This window comes from Copadichromis virginalis, linkage group LG23, assembly GCF_057382275.1.
Source record: "Copadichromis virginalis isolate Kocher_CV1m ecotype Utaka linkage group LG23, C_Virginalis_male_GT1.1, whole genome shotgun sequence".
Taxonomy (NCBI): Eukaryota; Metazoa; Chordata; class Actinopteri; order Cichliformes; family Cichlidae; genus Copadichromis; species Copadichromis virginalis.
Window position 1 is genome coordinate 6,147,856 of NC_140639.1, and position 18,532 is coordinate 6,166,387.

An 18,532-nucleotide genomic window follows, 5' to 3' on the forward strand; every position below is an offset into this window, starting at 1 on the left:
AATTAATTGTTTTTTCTGTAACGCATCTGAGCCTGTTTGCTTCTCTTTTTGTTTTGGGTTTGTTTTTGTGTTATATTTTGAAAAAAAAATTGCAATGGACTCTCGGGTTGTCTTGCTATTTACACAAAGAAAAATTGATAAATAACTCTAAATATGCTTTATATCTTAGATTCCTGAGAGTAGCCACCCTTTGCTGGTTTATTGACAGCGCTGCAAACCCTTGGCCTTTTCTCAATGAGCTTCATGATGTAATCACCTGAAATAGTTTCCACTACACAGGTGGGCCCTGTCAGGTTTCATTTGTGGAATTTCTTGAACTCTTAATGGTGTGGGGACCATCAGTTGTGTTGTGCAGAAGTCAGTTTGGTACACAGTTGAGAGCCCTATTTGACAACTGTTAGAATTCATATTGTGGTAAGAACCAATCAGCTAAGTAAAGAGAAACAACAGTCCATCATTGCTGAACTGAAGGTCAGTCAGTGGAGAAAATTACTAAAACTTTGAATGTGTGCCCAGTCACAAAAACCATCAAGTGCTACGATGAAACTGGTTCACATGAGGACTGCCCCAGGAAAGGAAGACCAAGAGTCACCTCTGCTGCTGAGGATAAATTCATCCGAGTCACCAGCCTCAGAAATTGCAAGTTAACAGCACTCAGATTAGAGCCCAGATAAATGCTACGAGTTCCAGTAGAAGACACATCTCTTCATCAAATGTTCAGAGGAGACTGCGCGAATCAGGCCTTTATGGTCAAATAGCTGCTAAGAAACTATGACTAAGGAAAAGCAACAAGCATAAGAGATTTTTTTGGGCCAAGAAACACAAGGAGTGGACATTAGAGCAGTGGAAATCTGTGCTTTGTTCTGATGAGTTCAGATTTGAGATCTTTGGTTCCACCTGCTGTGTCTTTGTGTGACGCAGAAAAGGATGGTCTCTACATGCATGGTTCCCATTGCGAAGCGTAGAGGAGGAGACGTGATGGTGTGGGGGTGCTTTGCTGGTGACACTGATGGGGATCTATTCAAAACTGAAGGCCACAGCATCCTGCAGTGACATCCCATCCGGATTGTATTTAGTTGGACCATCATTAATTTTTCAACAAGACAATGATCCCAAACACACCTCCAGGTTGCGTAAAGGCTGTTTGACCAAGTAAATGAGCCATGGAGTGCTGTCCCTGATGGCCTGTACTCCACAGTCAGCAGACCTAAACTCAGTCGAGATGGTTTAGGATGAGATGGACCACAGGGGGAAGGCAAAAGAGCCCTCAGTGCTCAGCATCTGTGGGAACTCGTCCTCATGAAGCACATCGAGAGAATGCCAAGAGTGTGCAAAGCAGTAATCAAAGCAAAGCGTGGCTTTAAAAACCATTAAATGAGAAGGTGTGTCCAACCTTTTGACTCGTGTGTGTGTGTATATATATGGTCTTGTTTTTCATTTTAATTTTTTATTTGGTAATACATCTTATTTGGGCTTTTTTCCTTTATGCGTCTCCACAGCTCTGTCTGTTTTGTGTCACATACACCAGCAGGGTTAACTTACCCCATTGAAATATGACTGAAATTGATCCCCGTACGATTTAAATAAATAATACTTTGGAACAGTTTAATATATTGGCAAGGTAGTAGGAGTCATTTGAGTAATCCAGTGTTGATTGCAACTTTAAGCATTCTTATTAATAATTAATGGAGCACTGTTAATGGTTACTTGTGGAATGGCTGAGCAGTGTGTTTGACATCTAGAACTACAGTTTAGATCCAGTGTTGCTTTCACCCCTTTTCACCTCTGGACACACTCTCTCTCTCACAGACACACAAAGGTGTGTAACGGCAACTAGACAAGGGACATCATATGTGGTCAGATGGACAGAAAAAGCTTCTCCCTCCCCTGCAGTGCTCATAAATCCTATTTTGTCAGACTCAGTGCAGTAATCACATCACTACACCTGCTCCATGAACAACCTTGCCTCTAAGATGTGAACACATTCCCAAAGGGTGCAGGCTTCTGTCTGCAGCTTTTGAAGTACATCAGGTGTTCTGATCATCCAATCAGCTCCTGCGAGATCAGTAGTCAGAAGACTGATCGATAGAATTACAAATGACTTCACACTGTTTGTAGTTTTTTGGCCTTTACATTCACCTACCCTAATCAGTTTTATCACTACATTGACAATGTGACTTTGCACAAAGAACTTTCCGGTGTTTTATAGATTAACACTGACAATTGAAACCTTTGACTTTTGAGAGACAAAAAACAGATTTAGATGTACATTTACAAGCCGTTCAATAATGACATTAAATCATAGAGAACACACTTCTGAGGCAGCTGCTCCTAGACTTTTTTTTTTTTTTGCAGAATTTGCCTGATTGCTATCCCTTGGTCTTCCAGTTAAATGCAGACTGTGTCATTTCCACCCCTAGGGGTTTCTCAATAAAACTGATAATAAAAAAGGTAATTTGACAGCGTTGTGAAGGAGGATGAGGTTGTAGAAGTTGTTGTCTTACTACCATTGCCGCAAAAGTCTAGTGTGGGTAAAACTTTTTAATATAAAACCTCATGGTATCTTTCAGGGAAACAGGGGTAAGACGATAACGTCCGTCAGTGAATATTATTTTAACTCGAAACACGATATCTTGATGTTGGTAAGATGATATTTCAAATAAGCCAACCCTATCCCAAAACGCTTTCTCCAGATGAACAGATTCAACTTTTTGGGATTTACTTACCTGGATGATTGAGCATGCATCAAGACAATCTAACTCTATCAATTCATTCTAATGAAATATGTAACTTTAGCTAAGATAACGTTATTTTCTTACCTTCCCACTAAACATTGGCTGTTGGATAGATGTACAGATCATTTTTTTATTGGATTTTGTTATTTATAAATATCAACATTATTGTTTGAAAAATAACACAAAAGAACAGATTATTTATAAACAAAAACAATTTATTACGTGTTGGCCAATTTATTTTTTGTGCTTATTTTACATTTTCTTGTTTTTCCTTAATTGGTTTATTTATTTGTTGAATAAATCAACTTAATTGTTTGTAACCAGGCTAAAACTTTATTAAAATGTGTTGAAAGATTAAAAACATTGAGATCCATGTTAAAATATAAAATAATAATAGTATTTAGTATTTAGAAAAACTTTTTGAAATTCCTTTTAGAAGGAGTACAATGTGTTTACTAAGTTTAAAAGAGCTTTTGCACTATATATGATTATTTTTTATGAGTACCCTGTTTTATTGTGAAGAGCTTTGAAAGAGGAAGTCAATGTTGTTGTGATCGGCAGCAGGACAGACAAGTTGTGATGGAGTTTATACAAGTGTATGTATGAACTGGACTATCTGCTCGACAGTCTTTGTTGATGTGCACATTTTGCAAACTGTCTGTGAGAAGCTGGGGACATATCTGGTCGAAATCCACCATGCAGCTGCTCACTTTTGTTTTAGCTTAAGAGCCCACAAAATCTTGGAGATGTCCGCTGATCACTGCATTCCTTCACACACAACTTTTTGTGTACAGGAAACATGCCCTCCACTCTTTGGACACATGGGACTACAGAGCCTTCAGAAGCAGTATAAAAACAATCTCTATAATGAGTCGAAGTTTGCCATTGAAAAAACGTCCACAACAACCACATTTTGGCCCGTACCTGGAGGTCATATGGATAACAACACTAGACGTTGCCTGGTGTTACAAAACAAACCCTTCAGTAGCTGAAAATTGCACGTCCATAGTTGCATATGCAACTATCCATAATTAACATTTAGCTGATTATCCCTTCGAGGTCATTTTTTTTGTGTATGTTCAAGCAGCTTACTAAGCAGCTTCTGTTGTTAGGTTTGCCACTGGCAGTCCTGCTATATTGCCTTGCACCATTTATGGTGTATTACACTGAATCTGTTCTGTACACTGAAATGTCTTCTGTTTATCACCTTCGCCTCTCCGTGTGGGATGCACTGGCATTTGCCTCCCAGGTAGACACTAAGCCGAAGTTGTTGGTATGATCAAAAAATGATGGCATATGCAGCAGGTCAGGTGTTTTCTGCTGAATATTCCCCATCAAAGGCCACAGGATGTTATACAAGAAGTCAGTTTTGATAATCTCACCGAGGGACAAATTGGAGGCGCACAACATCTGGAAAGTTGAAAAAATAGCAAAGAATGGTCCTGGTCCCAGCCCTTGACTTGACACATCACTCTAAGTTTTGAAAAAAGTAGAATTTTGAAGCAAAAACTGCTGTTTGGTTTCTGAGTCATAGCTGGAGATCCAGCATTTTTTACCACCAATGATCCTCCACTCAAAAGTCAGGCCATTTGAAAACAAAATTGGTATTTGACCTTGGGGTCAGTGGTAAAATCACACAAGTACATAGGATCAGAACAGGTCTACCAGGGACTGTTCTGAAAATAGTTGTATGCAATAGCTTGGTAGCTGGCAAGAGTAAAGTGCAAAATTTACATTGTTCAGTTTGTAGCACAGATGCAACTGACTTTTCGTTAAAACCATGAGATTATATTTTTAAATCCCCACTTGTTTTAATAGAGTAACCAATAGGAAGTGAAAATATTGCAATTATATAGCATTTCACCAAGAAAGAGGAAGTACAAAGATAATTTTTAAAACCTGAAAACCACAGTTGTGATAGCCTCCAGCTCCCTAATGACCCTTAACTGGATAAATACAAGAGGATGGATGGATGGAATGAATTGCATTCAGTTAAACCATATTTAATTTTCTTCTAAAACTACCAGTCTTCACACGTATCTTGTGTACCACTGCTTTAGACTGGTAAAGGGAGAGCAGGAAGCAGCTTTTTCCCAGGGAGTTGAGACTGGCTGTTGTGTACATGATCCCTTAACTTGTAGGCCTGAGAAGTTTAGTGTAATGCTCCAGACTGCAGACCGACAGCTCTTGGGTGCATTAAATTGACGGTTGGGGCACCGACATCAGTAAGAGGCGAGAGCTGCACTACCCACAAGTAAACTTAACCTCTGTCTCACTCTATCTCTTCTTCTGCCCTTTTCCACTTTCTTACCTTCCCTTTCCACCTTTGTGTAGCTCACCTCTGTAAATCAATCACTTTGAAGTAATCTAAGATTGCATTGGGGTCTGCATCTCTGTGCTAGAGAGACGTGTTATCTATATTTCAACACAAAGCGGTTTTATATTTCCCCAGTGTGTATTCAGCTTGCAGTGGCAGTAATTGTGGCTGATCTGCACTGAGTGACTTTCCTGCCCAGGGGACACTGATACATGGCTAATGTTCAGACATGTGAGTCTCTATGTCATTCCTGTCAGAGGCGAGATGGAAATTTGAAGTCATATAGGTCATACGGATTATTGACTGAACCGTAGACTTTGGCAGAGCAGACAGTAGAGCCAACTTTTTACAATGGGTGTATTTTTCATCATGGAAAGTCATGCCGCACCTAATTATCTTAAAGAGCACTTCTAGTTTTATACAATCTGGCCTAGTACTCATTGCTGAGCTGTGCAAACACTAGAAGTATTAAGGAGATAGGATAAGAATGATTAGAACTTAGGTGTGAGATCCCTAAAAGTTAAATGGGCTTTCATTGCTTTCTCATTTCCTGTGTGTCTGTATACCATAAAAGGTGTGACTATGAAGTTCAGCAAGTCTGCACCTAAAAATTAAAAACATTGTTTTTAATTTTTTGACGTGCACATCGTTTCTGAAACATCGCCAGGAAGTCACGTTTTGCCCTCTTCTTCTTGCGTGTCCGCAGCATTGTTTCAACATTTCTAGTTTTTTGCGTATTTTACTCTATTTTAAATTCTAGACTCCCCAAGTGTGGGGAATTCTTGGAGTTATACAGCACAGATGTTGCCACTTTCATATACAAAAAATGAACTTGTGATAAAATAGATGTTCACGGTGGCCATTGAACAAGTGACTATATAAATATTTCACACTGCACACACAGATGAGCTGCCACAGTGATGACAACAACTCTAGTGAAGCCCATACTTTGCAGTTTAGCCCTGGCATTCATCTGGCTCTAACATTTCTGTGTGCTTCGGTACCTTTTCGGAATGTATTGTAGCATTAAAGTTTTATGGGCCAGCTCTTTCTTGGGCCTAGGTGATGGCTTATCACGCTCAGAGAGGGGGAACACTTGAACAGGCTGAGGTATGATCTATGTCTCAGCAAAGCTATTACAAGGTTCACTGAGTCCAAGCACAGCTAAATGGTGGGTGATAAGCAGGTGTATATACAGCAAATGTAAGTGCATATGTGTGCAGTTTTGCCACATGTGGGTGTGCGTGTCACACATTTATTCATGCAGACTTCAGTGTTTCTGTCAGCACAACCTTTTCAGCAGGCTTCCATTCAGATGAATTTGCTAACCACTCAGCCTCAGACTTCATAGGACTTGAGACATTTCCCCAAGTGCAATCCTCTTTTATGGTCCATTCTAAATCCTGTGTGTGTACGAGCACACATCGAGGAGTAGCTTCCCAAATATGCCACAACGCTAAGATAATCTCTCTCTTGAGAGGCTTAGAAAAAAACTAAAGATGACCCAATGGAGCAGTAAAATGTCACCCAGCAGAACATATTTCATAAAACTCTGCAGAGGAATGAAGAGATGTTGCAATATCTGCTCATTGTCAGGGATGAAGACTTTACATTATCTGTTTTGTGAGTATGAATTTGTGTCACACCGCAGACCTTAGCCCTGGAAGTTGAAACCCTGCAAGGCTGAAAATGTCTCTCTTTTGCTATATCTGCCTATTTCCGTGTGTCTATGTCAGGGACAAGTTTCTCTATCTTTCCCCTTGTCTTTTTTCGTACTCTAGCCTCCTATCTTTCTTCTTCGGTCTTCGGCACAGAAGGAGAAAGACACACAGAAAGGATAGAAGGAGCGACCTATTTAAAGACCAGTGTGTAATTAATCATAAGCTAGCAGCATTAAGAGAGGAAGAAATGTATGACAGTTCTCTCTGTGGCTTTCTGTCCCTCTCTAGTTGGCATTTTCTCATACTTGTGCTTCTCTTTAATAAATGTGAATTTCTATCTTCTCCTCCCATCTGTGTCACGGACCAGGGGCTTTATCTCCTCCCTCTCATACTTTTTAAAAACTGTTTTCCAATTATATAATAACCGCAGTTAATATACGTGTACAGACATGCCCACAAGTACACTGTTCCAAAAAATAGTAATGTCAAAGTATCTTACTGTATATTTTACAGTTTTGTACTGTCTTTCTAGAATATCATTAAATTTACATAAGTAGACTGTAATTTTACATGTCAAAGGTAAAATAACATATCATTACTGTAAATATAGTAAAACACAATTTACTTCTTTTTTAAATATATTTTTTGTACATATGCATATTTAGATTGTAAAAATACATTCAGAAATGTATCATAATTTCACAAATATTTGTCTGTTATGTGAGAGAATGATCTGTTAAATTCAAATTTAATACTATGGAAAAATATATAAAATGATCAAAAATTAATGAGAATAATCAATAATTTAAGGAGTATTTGAATTATAATTTTGCTGAAAATTTCATGTCATCTAGGTCTGATTCAATAATTCAGAGGTAACAAGTGAAAATATAATTAATAGGAATAAAAACTAAAAAAAAAACATATAAAACATTGCACGGCCACTCTGTGCTAATTATATATTTTAAAAAATAAATGTAGAGGTAGGAATTGCAATTAATATAAATCTCAAAGTATTCACAACATTCCTGAACAGAAATAGGCCTCTGCACCTGGGGTGAGGGTGTGGCCATGAAAACAATGTGACATGCCATTGGATGTTGGGACACATAATGACATGACGCTAAGCATCGGCCAATGAATGTGAACTAACAACCACAAGGTCGCGGGTATGGCTGCACTGTAGGAAAAAATCCTAATATAAAAGTATTTTACTGCATTTTACAGTTTTGTTCTGTTCTTCAAGAATATCATTAAAGTTAGGTAAATAGACTGTGATTTCACATTTCAAATGTAAATTAACGTTAAATCACTGTAATGCAATAAAACATAATTTTATTGATATATTGATATATTGATATACCTTTATTAGTCCCACAAGGGGAAATTTCACAAATATATGTCCGTTATTTGAAAGATTGAACTGTTGAATTCAAATGTAATGCTATGGATTTGATTTGATATACCTTTATTAGTCCCACAAGGGGAAATTTCATAAGGCTGCCGACCTATTGCACGCAATGGCGGCGCCATCTTACCCTCCGACCATACATACATTACACAAAACATCACATGGGGAAGACAGGTCAGAGAGGTATAACAATGGAAAATGCACCACATGAGGAAAGATAAGGAGAAAAAAAGAACTCCCCCCAGACTGAGCTCCAACAGGGTGATCAGTTTGAGAACAGAAAAAAACACCTCTGCACATAGCACATGAAAAAACTCTTAATACACCAAAGAAACACATGACAAGCAAGCAGGGGTGGGTAAAGGTAAAGGGTGAGAGACAGCCGATTTAGACAGCACATCCGGGCCTGCAGCCTGTACGCTGGTCTCCTTGATCCACCGTCAGCATCAGAGGGGAATAAGCGTCGAAGGCGTTTGGAAAGGGAGGGGGGGATGAGTGTGTGGAAAAGTATATAACATGATTCCTATAACCTTGTGTTACATCACATAAGTATTATTATCATTGCTATTTAGGGCAATTGCGGCTCAAGAGTTGGCAGTTTGCCTTGTGATCAGAAGGTTGCCGGTTCGAGCCCCGGCTCGGACACTCTCGGTATTGTGTCTGTGGTCAAGACTCTTCGCCTACTGGTGATGGCCAGAGGGGCCGATGGTGCGATATGGCAACCTCGCCTCTGTCAGTCTCTCCCAGGGCATGCAATCCATTATTATTTAAACCAACTGTTAACTGTATATTTCTGTACATTTACGTATTATGATTCATATTGCCACATTCATCGACCTTGTTTATAGGTAATTTCATTGTTTGATCACGTTAAAATGTTCCTAATTTGATGTCTAAAAGCACTTGGAAAAGGCAGAATCCCATGTGAGATTAGCGTAACAAACTGTATTTTCATTACTGAAAATAACTGTATTTTCATGAGGAAGTTATTTTCTGTTATTTTACGGTAGTATTTTGGCGCCCCAGCTGCCAGAATATTACAGTTTTTTTAAGATGTTTTTTTTAACAGTGTACTAGATGCAATGGGCTGGCTTTGTGTCTTCTTAAACATTCAAGCAGAACCTTGATGTGTACTGAAACTTTCCTGTACTCACACAATCCATACCTATGATTTCAGCACCAAGTCTGCAGGCTATTGTTTGTGGACAGATGGTGAAGAACACGGTCTCATTTGTGTGTAATAAGTCGTTACTAATTGTCTGCAGATTGGATCAATGTTCTATTCTGCTACAGCTCAGCTCCTTGTCTGTGTATTACCATAGACTGCACTGCCACCATTTATCACTGCTGGTAGAGGAAAAGTCCTTTTAAACTCATTATTAAGGCAATTTTGCTAGAACTACTTTAATTATAGCAAGAAATCATTTCTTTTGTGGCAAAAATTGAACCAATAGGAATTCATTTATGAGGTTTTTAAGGCATAAATGCATACATTCCCATATACATGAATAAACACAGCTGCCACACACAAGCTTTGCTCTAATTTTTCCTATCAGCTGGCAATGCCATTCACTGATATCTTAAAGAGCTTATGGATTACTTTTGAAGATCTGTCACTCTAATTTTTCACGATTGCAAAGAAGAGCCTTGTGCGACATTAATTCCAACAGCACCACAAGCCAAATCTATAGTGATACTCTCTGTGGTTTGACTGAATGGGGGTATAGTCATAAGGAGTTTGCCTTTTGGGTTCTGAAGCCTTTTTCACTGATAACCTGGTCCTCAGCTGCCAGTTACTTTGTGTGCATCGCTACCTTTTCTACTGCACCAGTCAAGACTTGAGACATTTGTGTAACTGATTGAATGCCCCAAAACTGACAGAGATAATCAAATGGTAGACCTATTTTTGGCAGTATGTGGTAAAGTTTGAGTAAGTGTGACTCAAGCAGTTTATTTAAGTGGGAAAGAGACCATTGGTTTATTTCATTGCAACTTAAATGTAAACATTTAAAAGATAACATGTAGAGGTTTGTCGAAGAAGCCATATAGATATTTAAAACTCCAACATATTAGACTGTCTTTTTTTCTTTCAAACATATGAAACATAAACAGATTTCCCTAACATTTGTCTTGCATATTTATTTTTCCATTAATACTCGGCCAATCTCTGCTGGGATCAGCTAGTCGTTGTTTTTTGAGGCGTTCCAAACTGTGTTACCAACAGGGAAACTGCAGAAAGTCTCTACCTTCAAACTATGGAACATCAGCACTAACAATAGTTTAAGGATGTGTCTTGTCTCTTCTTTACTTTTTTAATTTTTGCTTTATCAGCAATTATAGATGCTGATACTGAAAGGCATTTACTAACAACATATAGCCAATATGGGCCAACCAGTAAATTGTTGGTGCTCTAATATAAAGTTGTATACTTGAAGTCTTGCTTCAGCCAGGTTGATCTCTACCTTAGCATATAAATTTGGTTTTAATACGAGCAGACGATACTTTTTATGGGGAATTAGACAATTATTAGCTCTTTTATATTTGAAGTGCATACCATAAGGGTATCTCGCTGATACTGATACCTTCAAACACTGCACAACAACATTGCGAAGGACATTTGCTTCGCCCCCAATTCCAGTTAATGGTTTTATTTATATTATACAATGTAAAATGTAAAAAAGTACATTTTACAATGAATTACATTTTTTTAAATTAAATGTGGATTTCTAAGATTTGCAAATCATTGCATTCTGTTTAAATTTTACAAAACATCCTAACTTAATTGGAATTGGGTTAAGTTAATATTAGCTTTGAGGCACTATGATTTCTCTCTATTCAAGAGAGGTCAAGAGAATAAAGTTCAATAGAATCTGTGCCGAGCTGAAATAAAAAACATTATCGTCACTACTATTCATCACTGATTATTTATCCCTAATTTTCCATTAAAAAGAATTCTATGCATTTCTCCTTTTTTATTTTTTTTATTTGAAGTATGAAACATTATTGACTTTCAAGTCACTCGCTTTGAAGCTAAATGCATGTGTGTTACATGTGCACTGGTATTTATGGCGGCTAACCACCATTTCCACATTACCAATTTACCTTTAGCCCTGGTGGATGAATTGATAGACAGATAACAACTCAGAAGGTGTCTGTCCTTTACCTCTTTCCTTCATTTCCGCAATTTTTCTTTACCCGACATTTTCAAACCCAACCAAGCCTTCAAATTGACCATATCCTAAGTGTGTTTTCACTTTGTCATACACTACTAGTACTTAGAGATTTCCCCATTTCCATCAGCACGTCATTAACCTTTAAGCAATGTATGTTTTCAAATCACGTACAGTGTTGCTTTTTCCTCCCCACTGCTGAATTAAGAAATGAGCCTGTCTCTAATGGTTTTTCTCATTCGGCGAATCACTTTTATGTATTTTCAAAGCCAGCATTTCCATCATTGCCCCTGCCCGCTGTATCAACAGCAGCCCCTCTGCAACAGCAGGAGTTTATCACCATGTTTCACAGAAAATTGAACACGCAGCCACATTATATCTCGTGTGCATGCAATGAGTCAGGGTCAGAGAAACATCCAGATATTCACACACATATGCTTCCAGATGTGCACATGTATAAAGACAGTAACGCACCCACCAATGCAAGTGTTCCCACACTTTTAGACCAAGTGTACTCTGTGTTGTGCACAGCATCTCTATGCTCATACATCATTAAGTGAGCCTGGGTGTTATTATGGAGAAGATGCAGTGTATTAGATGCCCTGACAGATTGTGTCAGGGCCTGCAATCCTATCAGGATTGGATAATAAAAAGACACTTAATCTAGGCAGTTCCCTACAGTCCTTTGCACACAGAATAAAAAATCCTGATGATCATTCTGTGCTCTAACTGTCCTTGTCAAATTTTCTCCTCCCTCTGTCCCATACTAAAATATAAGTTCAATAATTACAAGTTAATCTCAATCTCCACCATTCATCTGCCAAAACATTTCCCATGAAAAGGCACACAGAGTTATAGCCCACCAACGTAAAATGCGTTTATTACCTTCTCGGCAACTCACTAATGGGCCATAGAAATAGGTCCCTGCATCAGTATGGATGACTAGAGTATGATCAGCTAATTTATGAGGACCTTGTCTCATCAGTAAGACCTGAGATGTGGGACAGTCAACTTAGCATGCTGTCCTTCTGGTGTGCCCCATTTTACTATCATTCATGATAAATAGGGGCATGACAGACACAACAACAGCCAATCCGTCACCTTGTTGAAAGTCATAGAGTCTGAGACATACTGTCTGCCTATGCTCTTCTTCTATCCCTGCCAGAGAGGAGCCAAAAATGAGCTCAGTAAGGGTAATGACAGAGGTATAATGCGTGCACATTGCCTGTTATAGTTTGTGAAGACACTTTTATAATGCTCTCTATCTATAGAAATATACCTGATAAATTCAGTTAACTTCTCCCTCGTCTTGTTTTCTTTCCTGACAGTGGAGAGTAATCCATGCCAGACCAATCCTTGCCTCCATGGTGGAAGCTGCCTGCAGGAAGGGGATGGTTACAGTTGCTACTGTCCTCAGGGGTTCTCTGGAGAGAGCTGTGAGATCGGTGAGTCACTGCCAGGTCAGGTATGAGTGAGGGAACCTCAGAGGTCAGCAGCTGCAAACTGCTGTGTCCCTGAAGCATAGGGGGAAATAATGACAGGCATATTCTGACTTAACATTTAACATATGCAGTCTACTGTGAGGTGACTTCACGAGGAAATGGCAGATTGCCTCTGTGGGCCTTGTTTCCATATTATGTGTTTGAATAACTGATTACAATCTCAGCCGCTTCACTGTCAGGTCCAGGAGGCCTGGGTCAAGCTCCCTGACTGAAAATGAACATGGAATCTCCATATGCTGCAAGTCGGCCGTTTGTGCCAGAGGCTGTTCAAGATGAAGTATAGAGTATGTGCCTCAACTGTGTGTGAGTGTGTGTGTGTGTTTTCACCTTCTGCCCTGAGAGCAGTGGGCAGCTCATGTTTCCACTCAGCTATGTGATGTGAGAATGTGTCTGTCAGAAAATGGCAGTGCAGTGATTTAGGTGAATGAGGCTGTGTGTGTGACACAAGGACATATAGGCCACAGAGGAGCTCTGAGCTCACTGAGCAGTGGAGCAGCTGATTAAAGTATTGTCGAAGCGGTGCACGCCGCAGTGGATGAGGGAAAATACAGGAAAGAAAAGGAAGATGTGGCAGTAGTAGAAAATATCAAAGTGACTTTACTACTTTGAATGGCACTTTAAAAACTGAGAAACACTCAGTGGAAGACTTTGACTGAGCTTAAACACATCACCTTTGATGCAAAGTTGTTGACAGCATTCAGTCTGACATTGATTCTGGGTCCTGGCCAAATTTCTGTGGGAAGACTACAGTAAATGTTAGCTTGTGCACAAGAGTTACACGATGTTGCAGTATGTGCATATCAAGCCATGTCCTGTTTTTGTGTTGTCCTTGCTGTAACAGCTCCAACAGATGAATTACAAACATCTCCAGTTGTGGTTCCGTCGTCCATGGTCTGATGTCTATGGTGTGATGGTCTTTTTCAGTTTTTCACAGTCATCCATGCAAAGACATTCGGCCACGCTGTGGTTTTAATGATCAATACTTATGGAAAGGAGTCACAGATCAGGGGTGAATATATTGACCTGGCTCTGATTATTCAATGCCTTTTAATGCTTTGACTCAAAAGTACCTATTATATAACATTTAGGCATGCCTGTGCATGAATGTCATTGAGGATCAATCAACACAACACTGGATCAATGAAAATTGATGCCAAATGAATGTATAACATCCACGAATGCACTTTGTAATGATTTTTAGCCATTGGATTTGGTTAAGGCTGCATAAAGCTTGATGGTTTATAGAAGCAGCTAGAATAAATTGTGATATTTTAGCTAAAATGTTTGGGCAGAAAAGCACTAAAAAGTCACAAAATATTGGTTATTTACTTATTTCTTCATTTCTGTGTCTCTCTTTGGCTTTCTTTTCTTTGAAGTTGTTATTTCCCAATGTAACTAAATTGCTGTGATTAGAACAGCTGCATATCTGATGTGTTTTGCTATTACTTACCGCTAAAGGCAAAAAAGGTTAGCAACCTATAACAGAACATGCTTGACTACAATTTAAATATGTGCTATTTTGAAGAGGGAGTAGAAAGTCAGCTTTAATAACAGTGTTTCATTTCACATGTGTAGCCTCAGTGTCCTTAATCAGTCACTGATGGACAGCTTATTGAAGAGCTTCCATCTTTTTTCTTCTGGTTCAAATTGATTTTAGACAGCCAATACAATCCTATTATAGCCATAAAATCCAATAAACCAGTATTCCACCCATTGCCCCTACTCCATACAAGGTGATTATTTAGGCAAAATGATGCAATGTCATCCTTAGGGACTGTCTCTGGAACTTTTGGGAATTCTTTGGCGAAAAGCATTTTAAAGAACTGGTGTCTTCATGCTTTTTGTTTCCTCTGTGAGTTTGTAGTTAGTATTTATGGAGGTGTGACAGTGTAAAAATTATCTTCCAACTCCACTCTAACTTCTATTCAGGGCTCTAACTTTATCTAAACCCACAGAAGGCTGTCAGTAAGACATATGGGCAGTAATAAATCTAAAGACATTAACAATCTTGTTTGAAGTTGTGGTATCCCACTGATCATGAGAACCAATTTTTAGAATGCTGCAATAGAAAAAGTGGTTGATGAGGCACATCAAAGCCTCTAAGTTTGATGGCCATGTGTTGATACACAGTGATTAATTATATTATCCATATCCCACAGCTGGAATGAGTTGGAGATACAGAATAATTTAATAAACATTTACTGCACAAATAAAATAGTTGAAGGACTTGTTGAAGTGATTATCTTTAATGATTCTTGTTGTAACAATGAAGTGTGTGGATTGCAACGTTAAGGTAAGGAGGCAAAGTTGACAGTTAACAGAAAGCTTTTAACACTTAGACCCCCGGAGAGCAGTCATTTTGGTTTTCTACCTTAGACCCCTGCGGAGTCATCATTTTGCGTTTCTACCTTTAAAAGCCGGAGAGCAGTCAGTCAAATGCTGGAGTCATTCATATGTATATTAGGTCGTTACCTAGGAATTCTGGAGGGAGGGGAGTGGGGGTGAGTGATTGAGGGGGTTTGGGAGTGGAGTGTTTCAGTTTGCCATCTTAGGGAGAAATCAACACATGTCCTTTGTATGTCCTTTGTTGCTGACATTTATTGATGAAAACAGTACAAAAAACCAACCATTTGTACACATATTTACAAATAATGATAAAAAGTGAGTGAGTACATTTCAACATTTTCAGCAATCACTCACAATCCTGGCACTGCCACGGTATCTGTCGTCTGCATTTACCACATGTGTACCTGTAGCAGTGAACACATCGCACAGTGGCCTGATTTTTTTTGCATCTGTGTACTTGGATTTTAGGTCGCAAGCCACCCAAAACTTGATCCCAAACTTGTCAGGTTTACTTGCAATATACTGCAGGAAACAGCACCGAGTCTTTGATGGGAAAAGCTGTTCATCAACGGTGATATGTAGACCAGGGTTGTAGCACGTGATGCAGTTGGTGACAAATGATCCCCACACACTGGAAATTGCAGCGAACTTATCAGTCTTTGCTCGATCACTGCGGGTGGACTTGTCATCAAAGCGTAGGTGTTGCATGATGTCTTGGAAGCGGTTTCGTGCCATAGTTCCAATTATCTGTGGGTTTCCCAGGTTTGCTGACCAGCAGTCATTTACCGATGGAACCCTGTAAACCCCCCGCAAGATGACAATTGCAATAAATGCCATTAGTTCAGGGAGGTCCATGAACCAATGAACATGCTCCATGCACCACTCAGCAGGCCATTTGTAAATATGTGTACAAATGGTTGGTTTTTTGTACTAGCTGTCCTCAAGCAGAAGAGGAGGGCCTTCAAATCCAAAGACAAAGAGGAGTTGAAAAGGGTGCAGAGAGAGTTGAGGGGACTGATAAGGAATGGGAAGGACAGCTACAGGCAGAAGATGGAGAACCAGCTTCAGCAAAACAACGTTGGTGAAGTCTGGAGAGGCCTCAGAACCATCTCAGGCCACAAACAGCAGAACTCTCTGCCTGGGAGGGATGTGAGGTGGGCAAATGAACTGAATCATTTCTTCAACAGATTTGATTCAACCATGAGACAGTCTGCAACATCGGCTGCAGACTCACCCACCCCCACTGCTGCTGTTCCACCTCTGACACCTCAGACACTTCACACCTCCTCTATTCACCCTGCTCACTCCCCCCCACCCCCAACAACAGCATCCAATACACACTCAACACAAGGCTCCAGCCTGTCTCTCTCAACCACCCAGGTTAGGAGGGAACTGAGGAGGATTAATGGCAAGAAGGCAGCGGGCCCAGATGGCATCAGCTCGAGGGTCGTCAGGTCCTGCACGGACCAACTGTGTGGGGTGATGGAGCACCTCTTCAACCTGAGCCTGAGGTTGGGAAGAGTCCCACAGCTCTGGAAAACCTCCTGTGTTGTACCAGTGCCAAAGACTTCACGCCCCAAGGACCTCAACAGCTACAGGCCGGTGGCTCTGACATCCCACCTGATGAAGACCCTGGAGCGGTTGGTCCTGGCTCAGCTTCGGCGCCTAACAAGCTCATCACTGGACCCACTTCAGTTTGCCTACCAGCCTGGCATTGGCGCGGATGATGCCGTCATTCACCTCCTACATCGTTCCCTCGCTCACCTGGAGACCGCTGGAAGCACTGTGAGAATCATGTTCTTTGATTTCTCCAGTGCCTTCAACACCATTCTTCCCTCGGTTCTAAAGGACAAGCTGGAGAACTCTGGAGTGGACCATCACCTCACTACCTGGATTTTGGACTACCTCACCGACCGACCACAGTATGTGAGGACTCAGGGCTGTGTGTCGGACAGGGTCGTCTGCAGTACGGGGGCCCCACAGGGAACGGTTCTGGCTCCGTTCCTCTTCACCATCTACACTGCAGACTTCTCCCACAATTCCACCCAGTGCTTCCTGCAGAAGTTCTCTGATGACTCTGCAATAGTCGGCCTCATCACTGATGGGGACGACAAGGAGTACAGAGGACTGACTCAAGACTTTGTGGACTGGTGCCAGCTGAACTACCTCCAGATCAACGCCAGTAAAACCAAGGAACTGGTGGTAGACTTCCGCAGGCACAAAAATCCTCCACTGCAACCACTGAACATCCAGGGTATGGACATTGAGGCTGTGGACAGCTACAGGTACCTTGGTGTTCATCTGAACAACAGACTGGACTGGACTCATAACTCAGACGCCCTCTACAGGAAAGGGCAGAGCAGGCTGTACCTGCTGCGGAGACTCAGGTCGTTTGGGGTGGAGGGCCCACTCCTGAAGACCTTCTATGACTCTGTGGTGGCTTCTGCTATCTTTTATGGTGTGGTCTGCTGGGGCGGCAGCATCTCTGCTGGGGACAGGAAGAGACTGAACAGGGTGATCCGAAGGGCCAGCTCTGTTCTAGGATGCCCTCTGGACCCAGTGGAGGTGGTGAGTGACAGGAGAATGGCGGCTAAGCTGTCATCCCTGTTGGACAACGTCTCCCACCCCATGCAGCAGACTGTGACAGCACTGAGCAGCTCCTTCAGTGGGAGACTGCGGCACCCACGGTGTGGGACGGAGAGATTTCGCAGGTCTTTCCTCCCCACTGCTGTCAGACTCCACAACAAAGACTTTAACTGAACAAACACACACATCCACACATGTGCAATAACACTAAGTGCAATAATCTTTTCTGGCATCGTTGTATTTTTACTCAGTTGTATATAGCATTCGTATTCTATTTTTATCTTATTGTATATTTTTATTCTATTTTATTCTACTGTATATAGTATATTATTTTATTCTATTCTGTACAGCTGTGTACTGTATTTATTCTTATTGTATTCTAATTTTTGCGTCATAACTTTTGCACTGTCCACTTCCTGCTGTGACAAAACAAATTTCCCACGTGTGGGACTAATAAAGGTTATCTTATCTTATCTTAATAGTCGTGGAAGCAAAACAGCAAAATTCATGACGACATTGATCAAATGTGAAGCGTAGTTTGCTGCTTCTTTTGCTGCTGGCTTGGTGAATTTTGGTTGGAGAGAGACAAAACCTGCAGCTCAGAATCAGCGCAAAAAGACGTAATCACAGCGCGGACCGGACGCATCAGAATCGCTAAGCTCCGACAGCGTGTCCGTCTACGGGCCGTCGGGTGAGAAAGCCGAGAAAGACAAAGCTGATTCTGATGCGTCGGCTCTGTGTTTACGTCTTTGTGTGGAGTCCGTGTACCTGCTCTCGTTTGCTGTTTGGTTGTTGTTGAAATGG

At 40.6% G+C, this 18,532-nt stretch overlaps 1 protein-coding gene across 1 annotated transcript in view; it reads left to right on the top strand.

Moving 5' to 3' along the window:
- ncanb (neurocan b) overlaps positions 1-18,532 on the top strand; it is a 130,766-nt gene that overhangs the window by 36,872 nt on the left and 75,362 nt on the right. The window contains exon 8 of the mRNA XM_085447414.1: positions 12,623-12,739. Coding sequence (XP_085303540.1) covers positions 12,623-12,739 — 117 coding nt within the window. The remainder of the gene's footprint in view (positions 1-12,622; positions 12,740-18,532) is intronic.